This window comes from Bos taurus, chromosome 23 (assembly GCF_002263795.3).
Source record: "Bos taurus isolate L1 Dominette 01449 registration number 42190680 breed Hereford chromosome 23, ARS-UCD2.0, whole genome shotgun sequence".
NCBI classification, from domain to species: Eukaryota; Metazoa; Chordata; class Mammalia; order Artiodactyla; family Bovidae; genus Bos; species Bos taurus.
The window spans coordinates 15,885,186-15,912,376 of NC_037350.1; the positions used below are offsets into that span (position 1 = coordinate 15,885,186).

Consider the following 27,191-nt stretch of genomic DNA (forward strand, 5'->3'; position numbering starts at 1 on the left):
AGAGAAAAAGGATGAGAGGGTGTCCTAAATATATCACCTAACTTCAAAGGATCCAGGTTTTTCTATATATTATATTTGAAGTAGGCTGTCTTTCAAATTAGAGGCTTTCCTCGAATGTCTAGTGATCCTTGGCTGGAAGCAGGCCATTTGGCATCGGTATCAAGTCTCTCCTTCCTGGTTGTTCATGGAGCCAGTGTGGGAAGGAGCTGGGCTGGGGTCTCACTTTTCATATGCAGACTTTGCCATAACTTTCTGGTTTCCAGAGCAGCCCTTCTCTCTTGAGCTATCTCTCGAGGCTAGAGCTTGTCCAGTTCAAGTCTCAGAATAACGTTCCCCCAGGGCCAGGAGGAGAGAGATGACATCTTAAGATGTCTGTTCTGCTGCCTTGAGGAGGGCCTCTGGGGAACTAGTTGCTCCTGACACAAACTTCCCACCAGTACCCCTCCTTCTGTCCCACCTGTCTGGTACCCCAGCCCCCATGACACCTTCTGTGCCCACCTCCTGAGCTTCCAGAGTCCTGTTGTGGGAATTTAAAATTTTATTTATTCTTAATATATTTATTTGGCTGCACCGGGTCTCAGCTGCTGCACTGGGGATCTTTAGTGGCAGCATGCGAACTCTTAGTCATGGCACGTGGGATCCAGTTCCCTGACCAGGGATGGAACCCAGGTTGTCTGCATTGGGAGCATGGAGTCTTAGCTACTGGATCACCAGGGAAGCCCCCCTCCTCCTCTCTGAGCACACACAGGTTTCAACTTTCCGCACTCTGGGAAGGCACCACTCGTCCCTCTGTTTCTCTCGTCCAAAATTTGTATTAGAACCTGTCATCTGCTGTCTTCTTCTTGGTCTCTTTGGATCTGCAGCCTTTAGAAATGAATTGCCATTTCAGTGTGCTTTTCAAGAGACAAAGATAAATGCAAGTTTTCAGCACAACCCGAAGCTGTACCTCCCAACAGTCATCCCACAGACACTGGGTGAACAACTAGCGCATGCTGGGCCCTTGGGCTACAAAGACGAGCAAGAATCAACTCTGCGCCCCCAGACCCGACAACCTTGAGGAGTGGGGGCGGGGCCCGTATCTGCACGCGCTCAACTGACGCCTCCTCCTCGCTCCTGGAGAAGGTCGCCCCCTAGAGGTTCACCTTGGTAAAGCGGCCTCCACCGACGCTTCCAGGACACCTTGACAAAAGCCAGCCAAGGTGCCAGGTCGGTCTGGGCGGGACACTCTCTGGAGGCCCAGAACCTATGCTTAGGGCTCTGTTGTGTTTCTGTGGAGGTGGCCAGTGGGCAGACGGGCACGTTGGAGCGAGTCAGTAGGGACTGGGATTGCCACCCCTCCCATCCCTTCCCGGCATGGCTTCTACCTCTACACCCCTGCCCGCCATGTTCCCTCTCCTTGGCATCATTCAGCCCCGTAGGTGCTCTCACTCTGGTGTGGCATCTGTCCCGGGAAGGAGTCCTGCAGACAGAGCAGCCTGGGGAGGCCACGGTCCTCTCTCACGCGGCCACAGCACGAGCCGTCCACTGAGACCCTCTGTACTCCTCTCATGGGTCCCAGTCTTCCTCCTCCCACGGTCTGTCTCTTCCTCCTCCCACCGGTCCGTCTCTTCCTCCTCTCATGGGTCCCTCTCTTCCTCCTCTCACTCTCACGGGTCTGTCTCTTCCTCCTCTCAGGTATTCATCTCTTCCTGGATGCCTCGCTATGGAGCCCCATCTCCCTGACCTGGCATCTGTGTCTCTGGGGGAGGGATGGGGGGCAGGACTCCTAGAGTCCCTGCAGAGGGAGAGGCTGGGCTCTCGGGCTGGGGAGCTGTGGATTCCATTCGCACCTTGGGCTGGAGTGAGGGACAGGGCCCCACAGCCAGCCAGAGTGAGCTCCCTGTGGGGGGATTGCTCAGGCAGAGGGGCCACAGGGAAGGCACTAGACTCAGGGGCTTATAGATCCTGTAGGTTCATCCAGCCTTTTGCCCAGAGACTTATTTTTCCCCCCAGCAGTGTGGCTTATGGGAATCTTAGTTTTCTGACCAGGGGAAAGGTTGGCGTGCTGCAGTCCATGGGGTCACAAAGAATAGAATAGGACTGAGCGGCTGAACTGAACTGACCAGGGATTGAACCCTGGGCCCTTGGCAGTGAAAGTGGAGTCCTAACCACTGGACTGCCAGGAAGTTCCCTTCCCAGCGATTTGACGACTTAGGCTAAAAGAAAGAATTAACATGGGAAAACTTTGGTACATTACCACTTAAAAATTTTGTGAACCTGAGAATGTGATTTTTCTGCCCCCAATTTCTTCTGTCTCACATGGAAATAATAACATCCATCCCACAGGACTGTCGGAGAAGGCAATGGCACCCTACTCCAGTACTCTTGCCTGGAAAATCCCATGGGCAAAGGAGCCTGGTAGGGTGCAGTCCATGGGGTCGATAAGAGTCGGACACAACAGAGCGACTTCCCTTTCACTTTTCACTTTCATGCATTGGAGAAGGAAATGGCAACCCACTCCAGTGTTCTTGCCTGGAGAATCCCAGGGACGGGGGAGCCTGGTGGGCTGCCGTCTATGGGGTCGCACAGAGTCAGACATGACTGAAGCGACTTAGCATTAGCATAGCACAGGACTGTCTTGAGCCTGTTCATCGAGCTTAGCCTGGTGTTTTAGACAAGCTCTAGTCTATATTAGCTCTCTTGAATCTTATCTTATCATTCATTCATTCAATAATGTTTTATTGAGCCCCTCCCAGTCAAATGTTACTCTCAAAAAGATAATTTGGGGGGGGGTGTAATGAAGGAACTGTTCACAGATAACTGGGCATGGTTAAGGGACTGATGATATGCCTAGAGGGTGGCAACAGAAGGAAGCCCTTCTTACCCCTAAGCCTGAGGGGTAGAGGGATGAGGCTTTGTCACAGGAGACTGGAGAGAATTCTAGCAGGAGCTGTAGCTGAAAGTCAAAGAAAACAACCAGGATCCAAACTGTGGCCCAGCAGGGATGGAGGGGAACAGATACCCAGCCTCGGTCTTTTTCCATCCTCCAGTCTCCTAGCAGTGCTTCTCAAAGGATGAACCTAGCTTGAAGCCAGAGGGTCAGGGAGCCCAGGTGATCCAGTCCACAGGGTTCAGCCTCCTGGGGCTCAGAGCAGACCAACAAAGGTAGAGAAGGAGTGAGGCAGGGGCCAACAGCATAACCAGCACATGACCATGTGGGATCCATGGTACTGGGTGCTGGAGTGTTGTAAAAAAATGAGGAAGACAGAGGTCTCTACTGGGGAGCTTGCTGGATTCCTGAGGACAGGCTGGTAATAACCAGCTGCTTACAATTCCAGAAAGAAATGAGTGTTCTGTCTGTTATTGTAAAAGTGTGACTATCATAGACTTTAAAGTAAGCTGTAATGACTTCCACCTGTTGTTCCTGCCTTTCTACAGTCCCCTCCCTCTGAGTGTAGGTGAGACCTGTGGCTTGCTTCTACTCCACAGACTATGGCAAAGGTCATGGGTGTCACTTCCTTGATGAGGTTCCACTATATGAGATTCCATTTTAGCAGATTACAGAGAGGATCTCCTCACTGACTTGATAAAATAAGCAGCCATGTTGAGGAGTCTATGTAAAGAGGAACCGTGGGCAGCTTCTAGAAACTTTGGGCAACTTCTCGGACCTGAGAGTGTCCTCCAGACAATGTCTAGCAGAGAGCCGTGGCTTCAGTCCTACAGTCACAGGAAATGAGTTCTACCAAAGACGTGGATGAGGTAGAAGTGGTTGCTTCCCCAGTCAAGCCTTCAGATGAAAACATAGCCCAGATGGTACCTTGTTTCCAGCCTTGTGAAATCCTGGGCAGAGGATGCCGTTGAGCCAGGTCTAGACTCCTGGTCCACAGAAGCTGTGAGATAATAAATGTGCATAGTTTGAAGCTGATGACTTTGTGGGTAATTTGTTATGCAATGTCGAAAACTAATAGAACACATAAGCAAGATGAATCAAGGGAAGGTGAATCCTGCAGATTCAGAAGGCTTCACAGAGGGGGTGACTTTTGTGCTCACGCATGAAGAGTGAGGAGGATGTAAGCAGAGATGGAAAGATGAGCTGTCACCTCCTCCTTGACCTCTTCATTTCAAAACCTGGGCCTGAAAGGACTCTGCAAGGACATGGATCCTAGCCTGGGTCCCAAGCGAAATAAAGGGAGGAGCCCTCTCTGCCCTCTCACCCCTGGAAAAAACCATGCTCTGGAGAACTTGATCAAAGCAGGCAGATCCCAGAGCCCCCCTCCCCTGCAATGCACCTTAAGTCGATCGTTTTAGGTGAAAGAGAAGTAAAACAGTCCCATTTGATTCTTTTTTCAAAAATGGTTATCTTCTGTTTATGTGAGCAACATATGTGCATTATGAAGTGTTATTTTTAAATTTTTTTATTTATTTTGGCTCTGCAGCATGGCTTGCAGGATCTTAGTTCCCCGACCAGGAATTGAACCTTGGCCCTAGGCAATGAAAACACCGAGTTCTAACTATTGAACTGCTGGGAAATGCCCATGAACCATTTTTTGAGACGCAGATTATTTTTTTTTAAGCAAAGATTAAAAAATCACTGGTGATCTCATAACTTAGAGATGACCCTGTTAACATTTTGGTGGTTTCCTTCTCATCATAGGTATCATGTTCACAAGTGACAAGGACAACTGTATTGGCATCACTCTGGTCTCAGTCTTTCTCTCTCTCTGGTCTTCTAAAGGGGCATTCTTAACTCGGGTCCTTTGGATGAACTTTCTCAGAATGGGCAAAAAGAGCTGGAGAACTGGAAAGGAGACCTTCTAGTGGATAATGGAAAGGAAGAAAACTGCTCCCTGGGGGAAAACCTGGTCTGAGAAGGCAGAGACCTGGTCCAGAGCACGTAGTCCCCCCACCCCATCCCCTCCTCTGTTATATCTGGCAGATGCCTGTAGATCAGGCCAGAGAAACAGCCCCCAGAGGTTCCTCTGTCAAGGAGGGAAATCTCTCCCTGGGTGCCCAGGGTTCTGCTTCCGGTGGTTCTTCTGTGCCCTGAGCTATTGGAAGGGGGTGTCCCCCTGAGAGAGGGCTTCTAGAACTGAGCAATATTCAGGGGCACAGATCCCATCACTCCAGGCTCCTCCCTCCACCCAGCCAGTGCTCACAGCCTGTGGATACACAGGACTGGGCCCTGATGGCTGGAAGGCTGTGATTGCCCTTCTTTGTTGAGCTGGCCCATCTCTCTGAGCTGACCTCTCCAAACCCAGTTCCTTCTGTCCAGTTCTTAGGAAGTGATCTTAGGATGACAGCCTGACACTCTTTCCACAAAACTGTATAAGAACTACTGTCTTCCTGGTGCCTCCATCCTCAAACTGCCTCTGAGGGTTCTAGTTTGCTTTTTTTTAAATATGTTTTTGATGTGGACCATTTTAAAAGTCTTCATTGCATTTGTTACAGTATTACTTCTGTTTGATGTTTTGATTTTTTGGCCGTGAGGCATGTGGGATCTTAGCTCCCCAAGCAGGAATCAAACCCAGGGATCTAACCTGCACCCGCTTTATTGGAAGGCGAAGTCTTAACCACTGGCCTGTCAGGGAAGCCTCCTCTAGTTTACTTTTTTATTTAAATGAAGAGAGGGTGGTCCATGTAGCAGATGAGAGAAGCAAACAGGGAAGGGACAGGACAGAGCTAGGGCTTAAGTGCACTTGAACGCTGGCTGGGGACTTCTCTGGCGGTCCAGTGGCTAAGAGTCCACGCTTCCCACATGCCACCACCAAGAGTTCGCATGACACAACTAAGGGTTCTTCGTGCTGCAACTAAGACCTGGCAGTGCAGCCAAATAAATAAATATTTTAAAAATTATATATATATATATATATATATATATATATATATATATATATATATATAAAATAGTCTATGGCCAGAGAGTATGCCACTAGAGATTAGAGAAAGATGTTGCTGCATAGATGGGCTTCTATTCTCAGCCAGGGATGCTTCCAGGACCAGCAGGTAGCAGGACACTCATGCACCTGTGTGCCTGCACTCACAAACACACAAACACACACACACGCATGCCCCAGGCCACTAGGCACACACTCAGTGTCCCCTCCCCCATGCCCCTGAGTGGTGATGGTGTCAGGTTTAGAGTGAGATGGAGGGCTGAATTCAAGCCTCCCATGATGGGAAAGATGCAGTTTCCAGGAACATAAGTGTGGTCAAAACAGGACCAGTGTGTGTGTGTGTGTGTGTATGTGCGAGGCTATGTGTATTTGTGCAGTTTTATGTAAAAGGGGTTTCCCTCTGACTTCTCTGGTCTCATCTGGGGAGCCCATAAACTCAGCATCACCCAGGCCCTCTCATATATTAACTGTCCGTGGTGTGATTGGAACCCCTCTGTCATGATGGCCAAGTGCAGTGCACAGCCTGGGTAACTGTACACAGCAGTCCTCTCAAGGGCCCTCAGCTGGCCCAGCTCTGGAAGAGAGACCAGATCTTTCTCATAGGTACCTCAATTCCGTGTCCGAGGACAGGAACCAGAAACACTGAGCACCCATTCAAACCAGGAGAAGGGAGTGGCGGTGACAGGATAGGAACAGCTGTTGGCTGGCCACCCACTTTGTCCCCATAAGTAGGGATCAGGAGATTGCAAATTGGGTAAGAAAATCCTCTCACCTCCAGCTCAAGACTGTAATCCTGGGCCTCTGGTCCCCTAAGCTTTGTTCTATTTTCGCTCCTCTTCTTAGAGTGAGCGGGTCTCCATTGGCTGCAAGGATTTAGTGGGGACTTTTAACACAAGTTTTCCGGCAGTCCTTGGATCTGGTGTGGGCTTGCACAGCCCCCGTGACCTCCTCTCCTCTGCTTACCTCCTCTAGTCATTTCCCTGCGCTTTGGGATTCAGGCCCTTCCTCGCTCAGATCTGGGGAACTCAGGCTTGTGAGCGAGGAGGGCCCAGTGTTAGGAAGCCCAGCCGCGCTGGTGTGGGGACCAGCGGTGAAAAGAACCGGTCCCCCTTGGGCATCAGCCTCCCGCAGGCCTGAGCGATGGGGAACATTATGGACGGTAAGTCGGTGGAGGAGCTGAGCAGCACCGAGTGCCACCAGTGGTACAAGAAGTTCATGACAGAGTGCCCCTCCGGCCAGCTCACCCTCTACGAGTTCCGCCAGTTCTTCGGCCTCAAGAACCTGAGCCCGTGGGCCAGCCAGTACGTGGAGCAGATGTTTGAGACCTTTGACTTCAACAAAGTGAGCTGGGCTCTGGGTGGGGAGCGCTGCAGGGATGTCCCGGGGCTAGTGTGGGGGTGGGGGGGCAAGTGTGAGGACAGCTGGAGGAATGACTGTTTATCTGGGAGACTGAGTATCTACATCAGTGACTCCAGTTTTCTAACGTCCATTGAGCACCTACTGTGCGTCAGGCACTGGAGGTTTGGAAATGAATCAGCCCTCATCCCCAAGGAAGAGAGAGAGAGGGAGACCCTGGTCAGTGCACTCGGAGGCTAAACGTTGGTTTCCTCTGCCTCTTCCACATGCGCAATTTACCCCAGAACAACGTGAACACTTACAAGATGGTTGACAAGCACCTACTAAGTGCTTGGTGCTGCACCTGGTGCCTCTGCACAGGCCCTCAGATGCTCCCAGGATGCAGAAGGCAGAGGCGCGGAGGGCAGAGAGCAGGGTGATGAGCTTCAGGCTGGCTTCAGGCCCGCTGGTCTGGGGTGGGCAGGTCCACGTTGTTTGGGTTACCCATCCCATGATGATCTGTGGACCCTAGAACTGGGACAGTCAGGGTTGCCTGGTCACCGGGGAACCCAGGCCACTCCAGCTCCCAAGTCCCCAGTGACCTCAGTTCATCCTAAGAGGGCCTGAAGGTCTATGCAGTGGTCAAATTATAGATGTCTCCCCAAGGGATCACCTGAACGCACCAGGTGAGGGCTTCCTGAGAAGATAGAGGGGACACTGTAAGTTTCTGTCCCTAGTTTTCATCAGCTGGGTGGCCTTGGAGCCCATTTCTTCCCTGCTCTGCCTCAGCTTATTCACCGTCAACTGTCATGGACATCAGGAGCATTAGTTAAGATGTTTCTTGGTATTTCAGAGCAAACCTTCCATTCATTTGGAGCAATTCAGTCAAGATGTAGTGGTAGAAGAACGTAAATCCATACATCTATCTCCCCCGACCCTCTGGCCCCCAGCTGCCTCCTCCAAGGTGAGGACAGGAAGCTGCCAAGTGTCCACTGCACGCTGGGGAGACATTGCCCAGGGCTTTCCAGCTCTCCTCGCTGCCCAGAGGGTCCCAACATCATTGTAGGTGGGGCTTCTAGGGAAAGCTGAGGCTCAGAGGCTATTTAAAAACTCACTAATGTTTAGGATCAAGGGGCCAAAGCAGCTTATGGGCTTTGAGCCCCAGCCTCAAGGGCAGCACTGTGGTGTCTGAGGGCTTTCCTAAAAGAGGTGCAGGGTCAGAGTACTGGAGCCCAAGGTATAGAGACCAAGAAGGGATGGCATCCTCACGCTAGACCCCTGAAATACTCCAGAAGAAATGATCTTTCCTGAAAAGGTGTCAGAGTCCATGGTTGAGCCTCAACTCATACCCAAATGCACTGAAAGAGCTCAGCTTCTTGCCTGTTAAGGAAACGCTTTGAATCAAGATAACCCTTTGGATCTCAGATCTAAGATGACACTTATGACACCGGGGCGTGGCAACCCCTCAACAATTTGGCTAACTGAGTCATTCAAATGCTAGCTCTTCAATTTCTGTCACATGTAGGCACCACTGATGACTCAGTAGAATTCGCCTGCAGTGCTGGAGACCCGGCTTCTATCCGTGGGTCAGAAAGATCCCTTGGAGAAGGGAATGGCAACCCACTCCAGTATTTCTGCCTGGAGAATTCTATGGACAGAGGAGCCAGGCAGGCTACAGTCCATGGGGTCACAAACAGCAGGACACAACTGAGCAACGAATACTTTCACTTTTTTTTAAAGCGCCACTTGTATTGTCCCAAACCCCCTTCTTTGATTCTACTCACACCCCCGCCTTAGGGCCTGGTTCCACCAGGCAGTCTTCCTCCAGAATTCCACTCAGCTCACACCTTCCCCAGCTGCAAGGCTCTGGTCAAATGTCTCCTTTCCACTGGTACTACCCTGATGTCCTGGTTTCAGCCCTATTTAACTGGGACTAGTCCTCACCTGGGCATTTCCTCAACCTTCCCTTTTCCCCTAGAGCATGTCTCGTCTTTGTATTAGAAGATGATGTCATCTTCTAATACAAAGACGAGACATGCTCTATGATTATGGTCAATCTCCCTGATGGAATGTGAGCTCCACAAAGGCAGGGATTTCTGTCTTTTTCATTGCTGTATCCTTTGCACCTAGAACAGTGCCTAGAACACAGTAGGAGATCAATCAGTATTTTTACTTGAGTGAATGACTATATGAGAAATTATTAGTTTTATGGACTACTTATATATAATATATATTAATTAACATTCATACTTGCTAAACTGAAGAGCATCTTTGTAACATTTGAAGTGTCTTGTACACTGAAGGCAGAAATCACACTTTGGACACAACTTCCACCCACTGTCACCAGTAAAAGACAGTGGGGCAGGTTGGCTACAAGATGAGACCCAGGACTAGGAAGCTTTGATACAGAAGACTGGAAGTTTTGGATAGTGCAAACAATAGCCCTTGGGCCTATTTTTGTCAATGAAGTTTTGTTAAAACACACCACATACTCCTTTTACAGATCATCAAAACTGAAATATGTGCTATGTGCCCTTTGTAGAAAAAGTTTGCCAGCCCTTGAACTAGAAGAGAGCTGTATCCTCGGGTACTGTGGCAGATGGTCAGGGTTTGGGGGTACGGCCATGAGTAGGGAATGTGACCAGGGCAACCTGCATATGCTTTGCTTACTTCAGAGTTTTGCCTGAGCTTGAGTGTGCCTGGCAATCACACAGGTGCACACAAATCAATGTAAATCTCCCATCCTTGCATCTGAGCGCTGGGTGGCAATTAAGAGACTCAGTTTATTAATATTTATTTATTTGTTTATTGGCTGTGCCACAAGGCTTGTGGGATCTTAGTTCCCTGACTAGGGATTGAACCCACGCTCTCCTGGCAATGGAAGTGCCAAGTCCTAACCACGGGACAACCAGGGAATTCTCAAGGAGACTCAGTTTCTAGGCAAGCCTTTGTCATTCACTAGCGTGTGGCCTAACCTCTCTCACCTTCAGCTTTTCATCTGAAAACAGAGATAGAAATACCCAGAGGTGGTTGTGAGATTAAAGGAGTAAAGTGAGTGAAACACACCTCACCTGAAGCACACAAAACAAGTTAGTATTGTTGTAGTCTTATTACAGATCTAACCCAGACCACAATCCTGAAAAGCACACACTGTCTTTCCGTCTCAGAACTGAGACCCTGAGGCTATCTGACTTGTCCAAGGCCACACCCCTCCCAAGACATGGTTTAGGTCTTTCTGGAACAAACGCACCTGCCTTTCCATTGCCCCATTCTGGCCATTTTTTAATTACAAAAAGTTATAAAATTAAGAAAAATTTTAATTACCAAGAAATGACAGCTCACTGTAAAAGTTTCCAACAATATAGAGAGATAAAAAGTGGAAAGCAAAGTGTCCTTACCCTCTGTCCCCTTGCTTGGGGGAAATCTCCACAGTGGTAAGAAAGCAAACCTCTTGCTTCTCTGAGCATGGCTGCAGGGGGGCCTGGCTCCACCGTGACAAAGACCCTGAGAGGAGGGTTGGTCAAGGGCTGATTGAGGGGCTTCCCTGGTGGTCCAGTGGTTAAGATTCCGCATTTCCACTGCAGCGGGCATGGGTTCGATCCCTGGTTGGGGAACTAAGATCCTGCATGCCCCATGGCACAGCCATGTGTAGGAAAGCCCTTGAACATGGGGAAACACCCTGAAAATATTCACTATGATTTTGACTTCCATTGTGGAGCTCAGAGTGGTTAAGGCCTCACCTAAGGCCAGCACATGATTGGGAACTCTTGGAGGCCTTCTTGTCCCATCTCTGCCACATCCCTAATAACAGTACCCCAGCCTCTGCTTGCACACTTTCAGGGACAGGGAGCTCATTACTGCATGAAGCTGTCTCTTCCACTGTGGGTAGTTCTGTCTGTTAAAGAGTTCTTCATACAGATCCCAAACCTGCCACTCAGTAACTTCCCGGTTCCAGAGTGAGGGTTGTGAGTAAGTGGAGCAATAGAGGCTGGACTCTGGGTTCACAGGCTCTGAGTCCAATGCCCCTTTCCTTTCAGCACTCATCCTCTCTGCAAGACACAGGCTTCCCTTTCCCAGATTCACTTGACTTGGGCGGAAGGTGGGCAGAGGCAGGCCTGTGTTTCCTGCTTCCCTGACCCTATTGGTAGGGCTGGCAGGGCCAGGTGGAAAGTCAGCTGCTGAACATATGGGGGCTCCTGGGGAAATATCCTGCAGGAATATCTTGTACCACCTTCCCCCATGGCCAATCCCTCCAAGACTCAGTGAGGGCACAACCTCCCCCAGGAAGCCTTTCTGCTGCTTTTGCCTGGTCACTGTCCTGGTCTGTGATTCCATAATGTCCCGTCCAGATGTGCTGTCCCTGAACATATGTCATGATGGCACCATGATTTCCTTATAGTGATGGTAATAATAATGTATGTGTTAGTCGTTCAGTCGTGTCCGACTCTGTGACCCATGGGGTATAGCCCGTCAGGCTCCTCGGTTCATGTGATTTTCCAGGCAAGAATACTGGAGTGGGTTCCTTCTCCAGGGGATCTTCCTGACCCAGGGATCAAACCTGGGTCTCCTGCCTGGTAGGCAGACTCTTTATCGTCTGAGCTACCAGAGAAGCCTTGGTGGTAGTAATAATAATAATAGCTGACATTTACGGAGTGCTTACTATGCGCCAGGCAGTGTTGAGTGCCTTACATACCTGCATTTATTTAAGTCCACATCAATTCCGTGGAGGTGGGAGCTATTATAACTACTACTGATCAAGGGTCAGAGTCATGTTGAATCCTTTCTCCCAGATCCTACATATTTGAGAAGGTGGGGCCAGAATTCCAGCCTGTGTCCTCAACGCGGCGCTCCCGTCAGGACGGGCTTTATCTTACTGAGTTCTGAATCCTCAGCCTATCACAGTGCCTAGTCGGTGCTCAGTAAGCTTCCAAGAATAAAGGGAAGAAGGAGAAAAGCGCTCGATCCCTCCAAGTCTACCTCTATCCCTTATCCAGGCGCGTTAGAACGCATCCAAATTACGCCCCTATTCCTAAGGGGTTCGTGTCTCAACTACACACATCTTGCAACCACACCCACCAAATTGGAAGGGCTGAAGTTTGAGGATCACAGCGATGGCTGGAACCAAAGTTACCTGTGAAGTGATAGCAATAAGCCATTTACACTCCAGTGGGCGGTTGGTTTATCCGAGACGCTCAGCGTCTCCTGGGCCCCTGGGGGCTTCGGGGGCGGGGCCGGGGCCGGGGGCGGGGCGTCGGTCAGGGCCTGGGCTCAGCGTCTCCTGGTTCCCCCAGCGGCTCCGGACAGGGGGCGGGGCCGGGGCGGGGCCTAGACAGAGGGGCTCAGGCGGCCACGCCCCCCGCCCAGGACGGCTACATTGATTTCATGGAGTACGTGGCGGCTCTGAGCCTGGTCCTCAAGGGGAAGGTGGAACAGAAGCTGCGTTGGTACTTCAAGCTCTACGACGTGGACGGCAACGGATGCATCGACCGCGACGAGCTGCTCACCATCATCCGGGTAACTCCAGGTGCCGAGGGCCGGGCAGGGGTGGGGCCGAGCTAAGAGCTGGGGTTGGGTCTTCAGCCTGCTGGGGTCGGTCCGCGGGCTCGGAAGGGGACGGGATTGAGACTTAGGGTCCCCGCTGCGGCTTGGGCCTTCACCAGCTGCGTGACCTGGGCCAGGTTCCCCTGGGCCTCAGTTTCCTCTTCTGCACCAAGAGCTGTAGAAGCGCATCCCCTGCTCCGTCTGAGGTCCCGGGCCACCTTGACCTCTACTCCCCTGGCTCCCCGACTGTCCCGTCGGGAGCTTGACTAGCTCTCTCTGCCTCATCCACCGCCGAGACGAGTTAGGACGGGTCCTCTCACTTCTTCCCTTCCAGGCCATCCGAGCAATTAACCCCTGCAGCGACTCGACCATGACCGCCGAGGAGTTCACCGATACAGTGTTCTCCAAGATTGACGTCAATGGGGATGGTGAGGCCGCGCTGGGGCTCCCCAGGGAAGGGGCACTGGGGCTGTCACCAGTCTCAGAAAGGGAGAGGGCAGGAGGGGAGAGGGAGGCACCAAGGGGCTGCTGCTGGCTACCTCCTCCGCCTGCCTCCGCCCTGGCCACAGAGCTGGCTTTTGGGGATGTCTGCACCAGACTTTGGTCTCTGGCTCCTTGGCCGGCTCTGTTCACAGCCACTTCCTCCAGCCTTGGTTCTGTCCCCCTTACAAGGTTGCAGCTCTGGGCCCCGGTCAGCAGACGTCAACGCCTCCTGCCCATGATGCCCTTTCTTTCCACCCCAGGGGAACTCTCCCTAGAGGAGTTCATGGAGGGCGTCCAGAAGGACCAGATGCTCTTGGACACGCTGACCCGAAGCCTGGACCTTACCCGCATTGTGCGCAGGCTCCAGAATGGAGAGCAGGATGAGGAGGGGGCTAGCGGCAGGGAAACGGAGGCCGCGGAGGCCGACGGCTGAGCTCACTGCCTGCTCTTTCTGTACTGGGGAGGGTGTGTACGGTGGTGCCTGCTGTTTCACTGTTGTTTTAATACTAGATAGAGTCTACTGAACTCGAAGGCTCAGCTCACTTCTTAGGAGTCCATGGTGGCAGCACAGGGGCAGTGGTCCAGAGCGGGGGACCTTTCCGGAACTCTCTGTGTGATTCAGCTGATGGTGACTGCTCCTTGCTCTGGGCAGCCTTCAGCATCCGTCAGGCTCCTCCCTACTCCCTTCCTGCACCTCCCCCAGCTTTTACCAGCTCTTCCACTGAGCTCTGGTTCCACGCTCTTTTAGACACGGAAGCTCTGAGGCAGAGGTGGGCTTTCCCAGGACTCCAGTGGGACCCTGCAGATCTGGTGGCTGCAGCCTTCAGCTGGGTACTGTCACATGCCCGTCCTGCCCCCAGCATCCCGGAGCCTACTAGAGTGGTCTGTGTTGACTCATTCCTCCCTTCAACAAGTGTCGAACAGCTACTTATATTAATGCTAGATGTTACATGTGCAAAGAAGAGGACAGTTCGCATCCTCAAGAAACTCACAGCATCCTTATCAAACAATAGGCCAAGAGAAGTTATGATACTATAGACAGTCCTCCTTAATCCTTTGGGAATGTGTATTTATTCAGAAGTGATTGCATAACGCCCTCATTTTTCCCCTGCTGGCCCCTTGGTGCCACGTGGTACCACACGGTACCCCATAGGATTGCGACTCATTGTTAATGGCAAGTGTGGGGACCATCCCTGATCTAAACTAAATCCCTCTTACCACAGTGAGACCTGACACCCGTTGGGAAGTGGAGCAGTCTCTTACAGGGGGCCCTCTCCCCATTCTTTGCACACTCCAGCTTTAGGAACACCTGACCAAGACCCTGGGGAGAGACACAGGCTGGAGTAGTTGTGATCACTTTTTTCAGAGATGCTCTTTCCTTCTGAACTTCAGCTGGGTGTGGGGGAGGTTCTGGAAGCAAATGAAAATCCAAGGGGGTGGAAGGGAACAAACAAGGGGAAAGTAGGGGGTGGAGCCCTAGCCTGCAGAGAGCCCCCTGGGATGGAAGGGAGGGGGCATTTCATTCACACCGGTCCTGTCCATCATGGGGACTGCTCTAGATTGGAAGTCAGCTGGGGCCGGAGCACAGACGTGGAGGGAAAGTGGAGCTCAATGCCAGGGGCAAAAGGGAGTTGACATTTCTGCTGCTTCTCTTGGTGGCTGCCTTTGGGAAATGCTGGAGGTCAGAGCTGGGAGGGTATCTGGATAGAATTGGGACATTTCCCCAGCCTCATTCACATACCAGCTTCATGATTTGGGGCATATCTGTATCCCAGCTGGGTTACTATTCTTTTTTAATTGACTATTTTTTTAACCTTACATTTATTTCTACCGTTAACTTTATATGGATATCATGCCCATGAAATCACAGGATCTACAAATTAGTTTTATTCTTCATATTTCAACACAAAAACATATCTATTTACATGGGTTTCTTTTTTGAGTTCCTCAGTACCACCCCCTGCAACCAGAGTGACTGCCTTTTTTTTTTTTTTTCCTTTATTTTTTGGCTGCACTGCATGGCTTATAGAATCTTAGTTCCTGACCAGGGATTGAATCCAAGCCCTCAGCAGTGAAAGTGCAGAGTCCTAACTCATGGATTGCCTGAGTGACCGCCTTTTAATCTAGTTTCTGTATGGAGGCTGCACATAGAGTTTGTATAACAAAAAGAATCCCATATCTAAAAAAGTAATAATCTGAAAACTGCTTGTTGAGTCCAGCCTGCTCATGGTGCAGACAAAACATCTAGGTCAGGGGAAAGAAATGCCCGCTGCAGGTCACACAGGAGTTGGAGGCAGAGCCTGTCCTAGAACCCAGGTTGGCAGGCCCCAGTTCTCCCCAGAGATAGAAGAAAGGTTCCACCATCCCTTAAGGAGACATACTTGGCTTGTGGGCTTGTGATGGCGAATTGTGGAGGGTCCATTCTGGGGGTGGGGGTTGGAGAGCTGAGTGTAAGGGATGAGGGGTAGGGAGTGGAGGAGGAGGGTTGGAAGGGGCTGGCGGAGCAGCACCAGGGCAGAGCTGAAACAGCCCCTTTAAGTATAGTCTACCCCCTCCAAGGGCAGGAAGAACAGTCCTCGGGATTCTGGGGAGATGTAATTGTTATCCATCCCTTCTCCCCAGTTCCTACCATTTCTTCAGTCAACACCTGCCAGCCCCACCCTTCTACTAGTCAGTTTCACACTGTGTGGGCCTTTTCATTTCTAATTTCATCTATGGAACCCCTACCCCTAGATCTCCGTGCTTCCAACTAAGAACCATGTAGGAATCTGTGGGAACCCCACAGTCACCTAGCAAGGCGTAGCTTTCCCAGAAGCAGCTGAAGGGGGAGAGGAAGCCAAGTCCCTTCAGTACCCCATGAATCCTCCCAATGGACCAGCCCTGTTGGCCATGTCAGACTAATGACCCCTGCCCTCCCCACTCAGCCCCACCCACTGCAAGGGGATGCCAGGAAGTTCAAGCCAGGATAAGAGTGGGCATAAGCAGGTTGAACCAGGGACCCTCCCACTGCTCTGGAAACCTGGTGAGCCTGGAGTCTTGGAGAGCTCTCAGGGCCCCGGAGCCCTCAGAACATGGCACTTTTCCGCCTCTGCTGAGAGATCCAGCTACTGGGGTTCAGATCCATCTGCAGCATCTTCATCACCCACTTGTCACGACGGGCACCTTCAACGAACTCATTCAGGGACAGCTGACCTGTGCAACGGGTAGGAAAGACAGTCATGCCAGGTCGGGGAATGGAAGAAATGGGGTGGGGATGTACACAGATGAGCCTGCGGTCTCAGGGCCTAAGTTTGGGCTTTCCTCCAGGAGTCTCCTAGAACCTCCAAGGGTTTCTTCAAGGGACTTGCTTTGCAAATGAATTCAAGTTTTACTCCTGCACATGGGACCCTTAAAATGTTTTTGAGGGCTCTTCTGGGTGTGTTCCAGCCAACTGCCTCTTTGCACAGCCTGGGGCTGGAGCGCTGAGCTACAGCAATGAGAGTCCAAGTGCGTGACCCCATTTACTCCTTTCAGTTATTCTTATTCCCATTTTCCAGGTGAGGAAACAGATCAGGCTGAGAGGGTACATGAAGCATCCTGGTCTGCCTGACTCCAAAGCGCCTCTTCTTCCACAGCACTTGCCTGGCCACTCCAGTAGGAGTTTTAATCCCTCTTACAAGCCTCACGGGGCTTCCCCGGTGACTCAGCGGTAAATAATCCACCTGCAATGCAGGAGACACAGGAGATGCTTGTTCGATCCTTGGGTCGTGAACATCCCCTGGACGAGGGCATGGGAAGTCACTCCAGTATTCTTGCCTGGAGAATCCCCATGGACAGAGGAGCCTGGTGGGCTACAGTCCATAGGGTTGCAAAGAGTCGGACACGACTGAAGCGACTTAGCATGCACGCACAAGCCTCACGTGCTAGTGACATTCTTGTTGTTATTTTATGATCTCTTCTCCACACCCATCTCACTGCCGGGAAGTGAGGGCCTAGTCTAAGGTGACGTGGAGAAAGTGGGGTGACCCAGGATGGGGAGCCCCCTGCCCCTGCCCCACCATCATCTCTGCTCCAGTTACCATCTCCATTTTCATCCACCAGAAGGAAGATCCTGTCCACGACCTCCTCGGGGGTGAGCAGCTTGCCCTGCTGCTCGGCCTCCACCTCCACACTGCAGGCTTTCTTCAGCTTGTAGATGGACTGTGGGAGGGAAGCCAGTGACATCCCAGAGACCCTGCGTGCTCTGCCCCGACCCCACCCCCCGCCACGACCCATGTCCCTCGGCACCTCGTCCTCAGCACTGCCCCCCAGTCTGTACATCTGAGGATCACAGGACCCAGGTCCAAACTAAAAGTGACCTGTGCCAAGGCCATTTCCTCAGGGTTTCATGGCCTAATTCCCACCGAGGAGTTCCTGGCTTCACCCACTGCCCCATTCCCACACCGTTGGTGTTTCCACTGTGAGCATCAGAGCTGACACCCAAAACCTCTAATGAAGGCACAGGGATGGCCTAACCTCCACTTTTCAGCAGAAGACATGGAGATTTCAGAATATTTGTGGGTCTGTGTGACGTGTATGTGTGTGAGACAGGATGATGGGAGACACAGGTGTTGGGCTGGAGGAAAAAGCACAGGTGTCTCTCTCGCCCTGTTTCCGGCAACAAGGCAACGTTGAGAAGTGAAAAGGGGCAGAAACAGACAGACATGAGGAGTATCCTCAGGCCTTGGCTGGGGCTCGCCTAGGACAGAGGTGTGCACGGGGGGTCCCCACGGCCTCTCTGCCCAGCACAGGACGTGGCACAAACGAGGCTCCACTACAGGCAGCCCAGCATCTCCCGGTGATGAACTTGGGCAAACCACACAACCTCCACGGGCCGATTTCCTTTTCTGTAAAATGGCCAACGTCTCCCTCCTCAGAGTGAAGTTCTGGAGAGTAAGAGGCTAATGAGGGTTTCGTGCAGAGTCTGAGCCAGAGCACTTTTTCCCCTTGCTCATTCTTGCTAGTAGTCAATCAGCTTTGTTGATCTTTCCAGAGAACCTACTTTTGCTTTCATTGACTTTCCTTGTGCATTTGTGTTCTGTTTTGTTAAATCTCTATTCTTTATTAATTCTTTTCTTTTGCTTTCTTTGGCCTTACTTTTCTTTTCTTTTTTTTTAATTTGTTGAGATGACTTCTTGGATCATTGATTTTCATTTCAGTTTCTCTTATTTTCTAGTATATACATTTTAAGGCTACAGATGTTCCTGTAAACTCAGCTTTAGGCTGCATTCCAAAGTTTTGTTATGTTAGTATCATTACTCAGTTCATGATATTTTGTGTGTGTGTGATACTATTTTTTTGATTCATGGAGTATTAGGAAGTAGCGTGATTTTCAAACAGATGGGGATTTTCTCATTCTCCTTTTGTAACTGATCTCCAGCTTAATTTCATGGTAGTTGGAAAGCACACTCTGAATGATTCCAGTGCCCCTTCCCACCCCCAGGCCCAGGGGCCCCCCTTCAGCATCCAGCGTGCCCAGGTGCCTGCCCCGCCCCCACCCCTCAGCAGACACTGACCTCCACGATGTCCAGCAGCTCCTGGCGGTCGATGCAGCCATTGCGGTCCTTGTCGTAGATCTTGAAGGTCCACTTGAGCTTGTGCTCCAGGGTGCCCCTCAGCACAAGGTTCAGGGCTGCCACGTACTCCAGGAAGTCAATGGTGTTGTCCTGCATTGGGGGTGGGAGCTGTGAGGCTCCCTTCAGCCCCCCACCCTGTCTCCCGGGAGCACCGGTGGGAACTCTATTCCAGGCCACCGTCCCTGAAACTCAGGGCTTGGCCTCCCCCGTGCATGCCTGTGCCTCTCCATCTGTGCTTGTGGCGTTCTCTGCCCTGGGATCCATTCTCAGTCTCCGTGATCACCCAGTCCTGCCTGTCCTTCAAGGCTCAGCTCAACGGTCCCCTCCTCCAGGAAGCCTTCCTTCTCACACCACTTCGGCCACAGCGACCGCCCTCTCCCTCTTCTGACACTCCCAGCTGTTGTTGTTTTAGTAGCTAAAACAGTCAATCCTAAAGGAAATCAACCTTGAATATTCACTGGAAGGACTGATGCTGAAGCTGAAGCTCCAAGACTTTGGCCAAGTGATGTGAAGAGCCGATTCACTGGAAAAGACCCTGATGCCCAAAAGATTGAAGGCAAGAGGAGAAGGGGGTGACAGAGGATAAGATGGTTGGATGGCATCACTGACTCAGAGGACATGAGTTTGAGCAAACTCTGGGAGACAGTGAGGGATAGGGAATCCTGATGGGCTACAGTCCATGGGGTTGCAAAGAGTCGGACATGACTTAGTGACTGAACTACAACAATATGGACTGTGGCCCACCAGCCTCCTCTGTCCGTGGGGTTTCCCAGCAAGAATACTAGAGTGGGTTGTGATTTCCTTCTCCAGGGGATCTTTCTGGCCCAGGGATCCAACCTCCGTCTTCTGCATTGGCGGGCGGATTCTTTACCACTGACCACCAGGAAAGCCCAGCACCTACCATCTCTTCTACCCTTAACTGCTCTGTACGTGTGTCTCATTCTCTAGCAGCAGTCTATCCTCCAGGAGAAAGGAGAGCGGTTTACATTGCTTCTGTTTCTCCTCCACACCTAGTATAATGCAACTTCTGCCCAGAGTCTCATAACTATTTACAAATTTATAAAGAAATGATTGACTTAAGTCTGAATATAAGACTAACAGTTTTGAAAGGAGATTAGAAAGCAGGACCTCACATATTTCAAGGTTGGGATCTCAGCTCTCCAAATCAAAAATGGGGATCATCAGCTCCCCCAGGAGCATCTGTCATTCCCATGACTTTGTAATCAGAATGGCATCAGTAGCCCAGAGCCCCTCTGTCCCACTGGGTCGGGCCAAGTGGGAGCCTCAAGCCCTGTTCAAGGGGTGCCTGGGTGGGCAAGGTGTGGACAACAGGAGAATACAGCCCCACATGAGGGAAAGAGCAAACGCTTAAGGAAAAACCAAGAAAATAAAACGCACCTACCTCAACACCTCCAGAGTTTAAATCAACATCCTTTACATAATTCCTCTGGTCCTCCATACTCCTCACTGTGTAAATATTAACCTATAGTTTTAGTTACTGGATTTTTATTTTAAAATTTCCCATGCCTTCAAAATGATTTAAAATAATACCTTTTTCTTTTTTTGAGGAGTACTGGGCAGTCCCTCTTGTTGAACATGGTTTTGATATTTTATATTACACAATGAACATCTTGTGCGTACGTATTTTTTCTTATGTCTTTGGTAATTCCTGTAGGGCAGATTCTTAGCAGTTGCTATTCTGTTTCCCACCCCCCCACTAGTCTTTAATGCACTATTTTTGTAGGTATATAAGCTCTATGAATTTTTAAATTGATGTGTAGTTGATGTGCCATATAAGTTCTAGGTATACAATATTGTTGTTTAATCGTTAAGTTGTCATACTCTTTTTCGACTCCATGGACTCCAGCCCACCAGGCTCCTCTGTCCATGGGATTTCCCAGGGAGAATACAGGAGAGGGTTGCCATTTCCTTCTCCCAGGGGATCTTCCCAACCCAGGAATGGAACCCAAGTCTCCTGCATTGATAGGCAGATTCTTTACCACTGAGTCACAAGGGAAGTTCCTAGATAGTGATTCATACTTTTTAAAGATTTACTCTATTTGGTGTTCTTATAAAATATTGGCTATATTCCCTGTGTTATACAATATATCCTTGTAGCTTATTTATGTAATAGTTTGTACCTCCTAATCTCCTACACCTGAATTGCCCCTATCTCCTTGTTCTACAAGATTGTATCACATGTGTAGACACATGTAGATACGTAGATACCAGTAACTCTCAATACAAAGAACCTCTCTTGTGTTACCTCTCAAAGGTCACATCTTTCTCCCAACCATAACACTTGGCAACCGCTGCTTTGTTCTCCATCAATAATATTTTCACTCTGAAAAGAGTATAAAAATAGAATCATATAGTGTGTAATTTTCTTTCACTCAGCACAGTGCCCTGTAGACTCATCTCAGTCACTATAAGCATCAGCAGTTCCTTTTTTTTAAATTGCTGAATGGTGCGCCATTGTAGGAATCGTCCCTGCTTTTTGTTCGCCCATTGAAGGTAATTTGGCTTATTTCCTGGGTTTTTTTCCCCCCAGCTTTATTGAGGTATAATCGCACAATAGCCTTTTAAAGAACACTGTGTAAGTTGAAGGCTTACAATGTGGTAATTGGTTGTCCTTTAAAAGACTATTTTCATTAGTAATTATTATTTGTCAGGCTTTCTAAACATAGATCTTCGGTTTCTTTTCATTGGCCATGCCCTGGGGCACATGGGATCAAACTTGCACCCCGTGCATTGGGAGCATGGATGGAGTCTTAACCACTGGATCACCAGGGAAGTCCCTTAGGTTTCTTTTAAAAAAGAATTCAGTTAGAAAATTATGCAAACTGGACCATTTGTTTGACATACATCATCTCCCTCAGGTCTGTTATCCCCATTTCATGGATGAGGACACTGAGGTTTAATAAGTTGCCCAAGAAATTCCCACCCAGCAAGTGGCAGAGTCTTTCAAGCTACATGCCTTCTGCAGTTCGTCAGGTTGGGAGAAATTTCTTACTCCACGCAAGGTCTATTACTGTTTAAAAAATGAGCCTGGTGGCTAGCACCAAGGGGAGTGAAACACACAAACAAACCCCAAATCACCAGCAAATTCCTACTCTTCAGCTCTCTAGATTTCCCCCTCATTCTTTGTCTAGAACTTTCTGTTCTCACAACATCCTGTCTCAACATGATACGGCTTCCACAATGACCCCTCACCTCACCTTACATGAGTCTCAGTGTGGAGCAGCCCTTTCCTGACAAGTGATCTCACGTGTGAGTTTACTTCAAACCCCAGGACTAGTTCTGGGAAGCTCCCAGCAGGGGCGATGCTCATCCACTGCGCACGCGCTCTCGTCAGCTTCAATTACCCACAGAGGCTGAAGATGACGGAAACGCCTGTCTCCTCAAGAGTTGGAGCAGAAGTGACAAGCGTGTGATCTGCTCTGTGGGATTACCTGCCTCGTTTCTCCCTGAATTGGCGGCATTTGTGAACCAGCCCTGACCTCCACCCAGCACTCGTTACATAAGGACCCTGAAGGACATTTGACCTTCATCCTTCCTTTTCCTCCACCCAAAGCATTACAGGCAAGCACCAGAGATGGTGTTACTGCCTCCACTAGGAGGGAGCATAGCAGCAGAGACCAGGTGCCCTTACCTCCTTGCCACCACAACACTCTGTTTTCACCACCACAGATCTTGACGTGTGAGCTAAATCTAAGAGCTCTTTTGATTTTGTCTGCCCCAGAAATCTCAGATCAATTGCCTGGAAATGACACTTGCTGATTATAAAGGTTGTTCTGAGCTGGGAAGTGGAGTCGGGCAGGAGTTTGCAGATAAAGACTAAGTGGGAAAAGAAAAGGAAGAAGGCTTAGCTCCTGACAGAGGAGCTGAAAACACCTGCTAGGAGAGCTCTTCCTTACAGCAGGAGGCCAACTAATAAATAGAGAAGGGACAGCAGAGATGGAAAATTATCAGTGGATGCCAAACCTAGGGGCTGATTATTTGATGAGCAATAGGAAGTTTACTTAGTCTCAAAGTATTAATACCTCCTTATAAGATGCTTATTAATTACAAAGAAGAAATAGTCACTTTACAGTGGTGAAATCTGGCAGACACCACATAGCTAAATGATCAAAGGGACAAACCAACATCACGTGCCTTCTGATGTCCCATGCTCAGAAGCACACAGCATCTCTTCCGGGGCATTAATTTCTGCCAGAAGTGTAACCTGCATCTCATCACAAGGCAACACAGGGTAAAACCAGATCATTGACTTGCGGTCTTCAAAAATGTCAGAGTCAAATAAGATAAAGAAAAGCTGAGACTAAAGGATCCAAAGGGCATCAGGTCCGGGGCAGGGGGTGGGGGTGGTGGGGAAGGGAAGGGATGGACAAACTGGGAGATTAGGACTGACATATATACAATACCATGTGTAAAAGAGATAGCTAGTGAGAACCGCTATAAAGCATAGGAAGCTCAGCTTGGTGCTCTGTGATGACTTAGAGGGGTGGGATTGGGGTGGAGTGCAAGGGAGGCTCAAGAGGGAGGGGATGTATGTATACGCATGGCTGATTCGCTTCATTGTACAGCAGAAACTAACACAACATTGTAAAGCAATTATACTCCAATTTTTTAAAAAAGGCTAAGGGGCAGATAGGACATTAAATGCAATGTGTGATCAAACTTAAAAAAAAAGGTTGTAATAGATGTCATCAGGACAGTCAACCAAACATGAATGTAGATTGTCAATTAGCTAACAGAACTTATTAATGTTGAATTTCCTGATTTGGATCATTTATTAGGTTAAGAGAATGCCCTTGGTTTTAGAAAATACATACTAAAATACTTGGGGTAAAAGGGTGTGATGTCTATATAATTCTCTCTATAAAATACATATATTTATATGCATAATATACACATATATGAATACATTGTGTACATATATGTATACATGTGTATATATATATATATAATACATCACACAGAGAAAAGAGTAAAGCAAATGAGTCAAATGTAAACAATTGGGGAATTTTGGTAAATTGTAAATGGAAATTACTTGCACTATCCTTATAATTTTTCTGTAAAGTTAATGTCACCAAGATTAAAAAGTTATTTTAAAGATGACTGATGAATATTATATGCTAACTTAGAAGAAATGAGGTATAAGAGGTTGCAGCTGTTTTGTTTCCAGGGGCCTCATAATCCCTTTGAAATCTTGAATTGTTATTATATTGAATTTTAAATGAATTTGAAGAAAATGGATAAATTCATGGGTGTGAACCTTGCCACATACTACCTGATATATCTGTTTACTTTTCTTCTGACATTCAACACTTCAAAAAAATCATTTCCTCTCTTAAACAGCCCAACACACTGCCTTCTGGGCAGGAACGCTTGCCTGGGATGCAGGACCCCTGAGTTTAAGATCTTGGACAAATCAGATCACTGAATTTGGAGTAACAACCTCGGCCTGCTCCCTTTCAGGGCTGCCGCGGACTCAGAGACGTCTGTAGCAGGAACTTTGGGAAGGCTGAAACTCAGTTGAGATCTGGAGTTAGGGTTCACCTCCAAGGTTTTTGTTGCCGCGATGATGCTGACCCCGCCCTACCGCCCCCTACAGGCGCAGAGGAGATGTGCACGGACAGTACCAGGACAGAAAGAAGAAAAGCGTTAGTCGCTCAGTCATGTCCGATTCTTTGCGACCGCGTGGACTGTAGCCCGCCAGGCTCCTCTGTCCATGGAGCTCTCCAGGCAAGAATACTGGAGTGGGTAGCCATTCCCTTCTCCAGGGGCAGAGTGGGAACTAAGAAGCGTTCCCAGTGACTCACTCTGAAAAGTGAAGATCTCCTTCTACACAGAAGTGGGGTATCTACCGCTTTTTCCAGATTAATTATCTAGGTCAAACCCACTGGCCCCTCAATTTGAAGGAGTGAAACAGGGGTTTGAGGCAAACTTAATGGTTTAAAGGACTGTGGAGGCGGCACTGGACTGCTGCTGCTAAGTTGCTTCAGTTGTGTCCGACTCTGCGACCCCAGAGACGGCAGCCCACCAGGCTCCTCTGTCCCTGGGATTATCCAGGCAAGAACACTGGAGTGGGTTGCCATTTCCTTCTCCAATGCATGAAAGTGAAAAGTGAAAGTGAAGTCGCTCAGTCGTGTCCAACTCCTAGTGACCCCATGGACTGCAGCCCACCAGGCTCCTCCGTCCATGGGAGTTTCCAGGCAAGAGTACTTTGGCCTTAAATAATGAAGGAGTTTCAATGTTTAAGGGCTTTCCTGGTGGCTCACATAGTAAAGAATCTGCCTGTAAAGCAGGAGACCTGGGCTGGATCCCTGGGTCGGAAAGATCCCCTAGAAAAGGGAATGGTAACACACTTCAGTATTCTTGCCTCGAGAATTCCATGGACAGAAGAGCCTGGTGGGCTTACAGTCCATGGGGCCATAGTCGGACAGGACTGAGTGACTTTCACTTTTACTTTTTTCTATGTTTAAATTCAATTCCCAGGTGTGCATTTATAAAATATATTATCTTCTTAGTTCCTGGTGCCAACTAAGGACTTGTAGAAACTCTGTGGATGAATGATTTCATGGGATCTCCCATGGGCTTCCCTGTGGCTCAGATGGTAAAGCGTCTGCCCACAATGCGGGAGACCCAGGTTCGATCCCCGGGTCAGGAAGATCCCCTGGAGAAGGAAATGGCAACCCAATCCAGTACTCTTGCCTGAAAAACTCCTGAGGAGCCTGGTAGGCGACAGTCCATGGAGTCGCAAAGAGTCGGACACGACTGAGCGACTTCACTCTTCTTTTTTCTTCCCATGGCTTGAAGAGCAGAAAGGGACTTCTGTAGTAATCCTTGAACATCCAAGTCCAGGAAGGAGCCTCCTCCAGCGTTCTGGGCGGGAAGAGCTGATCTGTCTCAATTAGAAGGTGGCTCAGAGGTTAAAGCGTCTGCCCGCAATGCAAGAGAACTGGGTTCGATCCCTGGGTCGGGAAGATCCCCTGGAGAAGGAAATGGCAACCCACTCCAGTATTCTTGCCTGGAGAATCCCATGGATGGAGGAGCCTGGTGGGCTACAGTCCACGGGGTCGCAAAGAGTCAGACACGACTGAGCGACTTGACGTTCACTTTCACTTTCAGCAAAGGGGCACTCATGGGCTGTGCCAAGATAGCTCCGCCCATTAAACCCCTTATCTTTAGAGCAAGGGGAGCCCTGATGGATGCGGAAAAACCATGTCCTGTGACTGCAGAGTCCTGTCCATAAATACACGTAGAGAGGACCCTGGGTTTTTCTGCAGAGCCTCCCTTCAGCTCTCAGGAAGAGGACAAGTCAGATGAAAGCGGAGAAATGGAAAGAAAAGATGGGAAGAAAGAATTATTGGAGAGGGAGAAGAGTTTGGAGGAACAGTGAGACAGAAAAGGCGAGAGAGGATGGAGAGGAAAGAAGAGCCGAGGCCGAGCAGGAGGGCTGGCGTACGGAGCTCCCACCGAGGGTGCTCCTTTAGTCAAGGATGAGCCCTGAGCTCTCGGTCCTCCCCGCTGGGGCACCTTACCCCATTCGTGTCGAAGGCTCGGAACATGGCCTCTACGTATTGGGTGGCCTCCTCGTTGTCCGGGACCTTGAAGAAGCGCTTGAACTCGTGCATGAAGAGCGTGCCGCTGGGGCACTCCTCCAGGAACTTCTTGTACCACTCTTGAAGCTGCGCCGCGTCCGCCGCACCGACTGCGCCGTTCTCCTCCACCTCCTCCCAGCTGAACTGCTGCCCCATCCTGGCCCCAGGACGGCAGGGAGCAGAGCCTGTGCCTCCTGCTGAGACGCTGCCAACCGATTCCTTAGGCGAGGGCCCTCTTCCCACCTTTCCTCTGCTCTGCCAGCCTCTTGATCATCTCCTGGCCAACCGAACCGGATGGGCAGCGGAGGGGGTTGGCTGCGAGGAGGCGGGACCAGGCCAGCTAAGTGCCTTAAGATTAGAAGATTCCTTCCAGGTCTGACCTCCAGTCGGCTAAGCTCCCCTAGCCTCACCCCTCCCTTCAGTCTGGTCAACCACTTAAGTAAGCTGTCCAGTAGGTTCTGAAAAGGGAGAAGGGGTGGAAACAGAGGTAAGCAGATGGAGGGGGGAATTGGGAAGGCAGGCTGGGACCCTCCCATCTTACGCATGGGCCCTGGCACTTTCGGAAGGGCACCATGCAGCTCCAGGGAGGCCCACCTTGGAGACACAGGAGACTCTGATATCCAGAGAAGATGCAAGTACAACTTCTAGCCCATAAAACAGAACTGCTGGTGAGCAGGGGCTGGCCCTCCACTTGGTCTAGTGAAAAGCAGCAGGATCTATGATGTGAAGGACTCTGGGTGAGCAGGTCTGTCCCCACA

At 50.0% G+C, this 27,191-nt stretch overlaps 2 protein-coding genes across 3 annotated transcripts; one reads left to right on the forward strand and one right to left on the reverse strand.

Annotated features, from left to right (window-relative positions):
• The first annotated feature begins 6,803 nt into the window (after window positions 1-6,803).
• On the forward strand, window positions 6,804-13,755 carry GUCA1A (guanylate cyclase activator 1A). The gene is given in 4 exon segments (NM_174546.2): window positions 6,804-7,214; window positions 12,573-12,722; window positions 13,084-13,177; window positions 13,493-13,755. Coding segments are annotated over 4 exon segments (618 nt in total). The 5' UTR covers window positions 6,804-7,013; the 3' UTR covers window positions 13,666-13,755.
• Window positions 13,756-15,863: 2,108 nt separating this feature from the next.
• On the reverse strand, window positions 15,864-26,982 carry GUCA1B (guanylate cyclase activator 1B). 2 transcript variants are annotated; one of them, NM_174786.1, is given in 4 exon segments: window positions 15,864-16,424; window positions 17,291-17,411; window positions 18,767-18,916; window positions 26,374-26,684. In NM_174786.1, coding segments are annotated over 4 exon segments (615 nt in total). In that variant the 5' UTR covers window positions 26,590-26,684; the 3' UTR covers window positions 15,864-16,296.
• Between the last annotated feature and the right edge of the window lie 209 nt (window positions 26,983-27,191).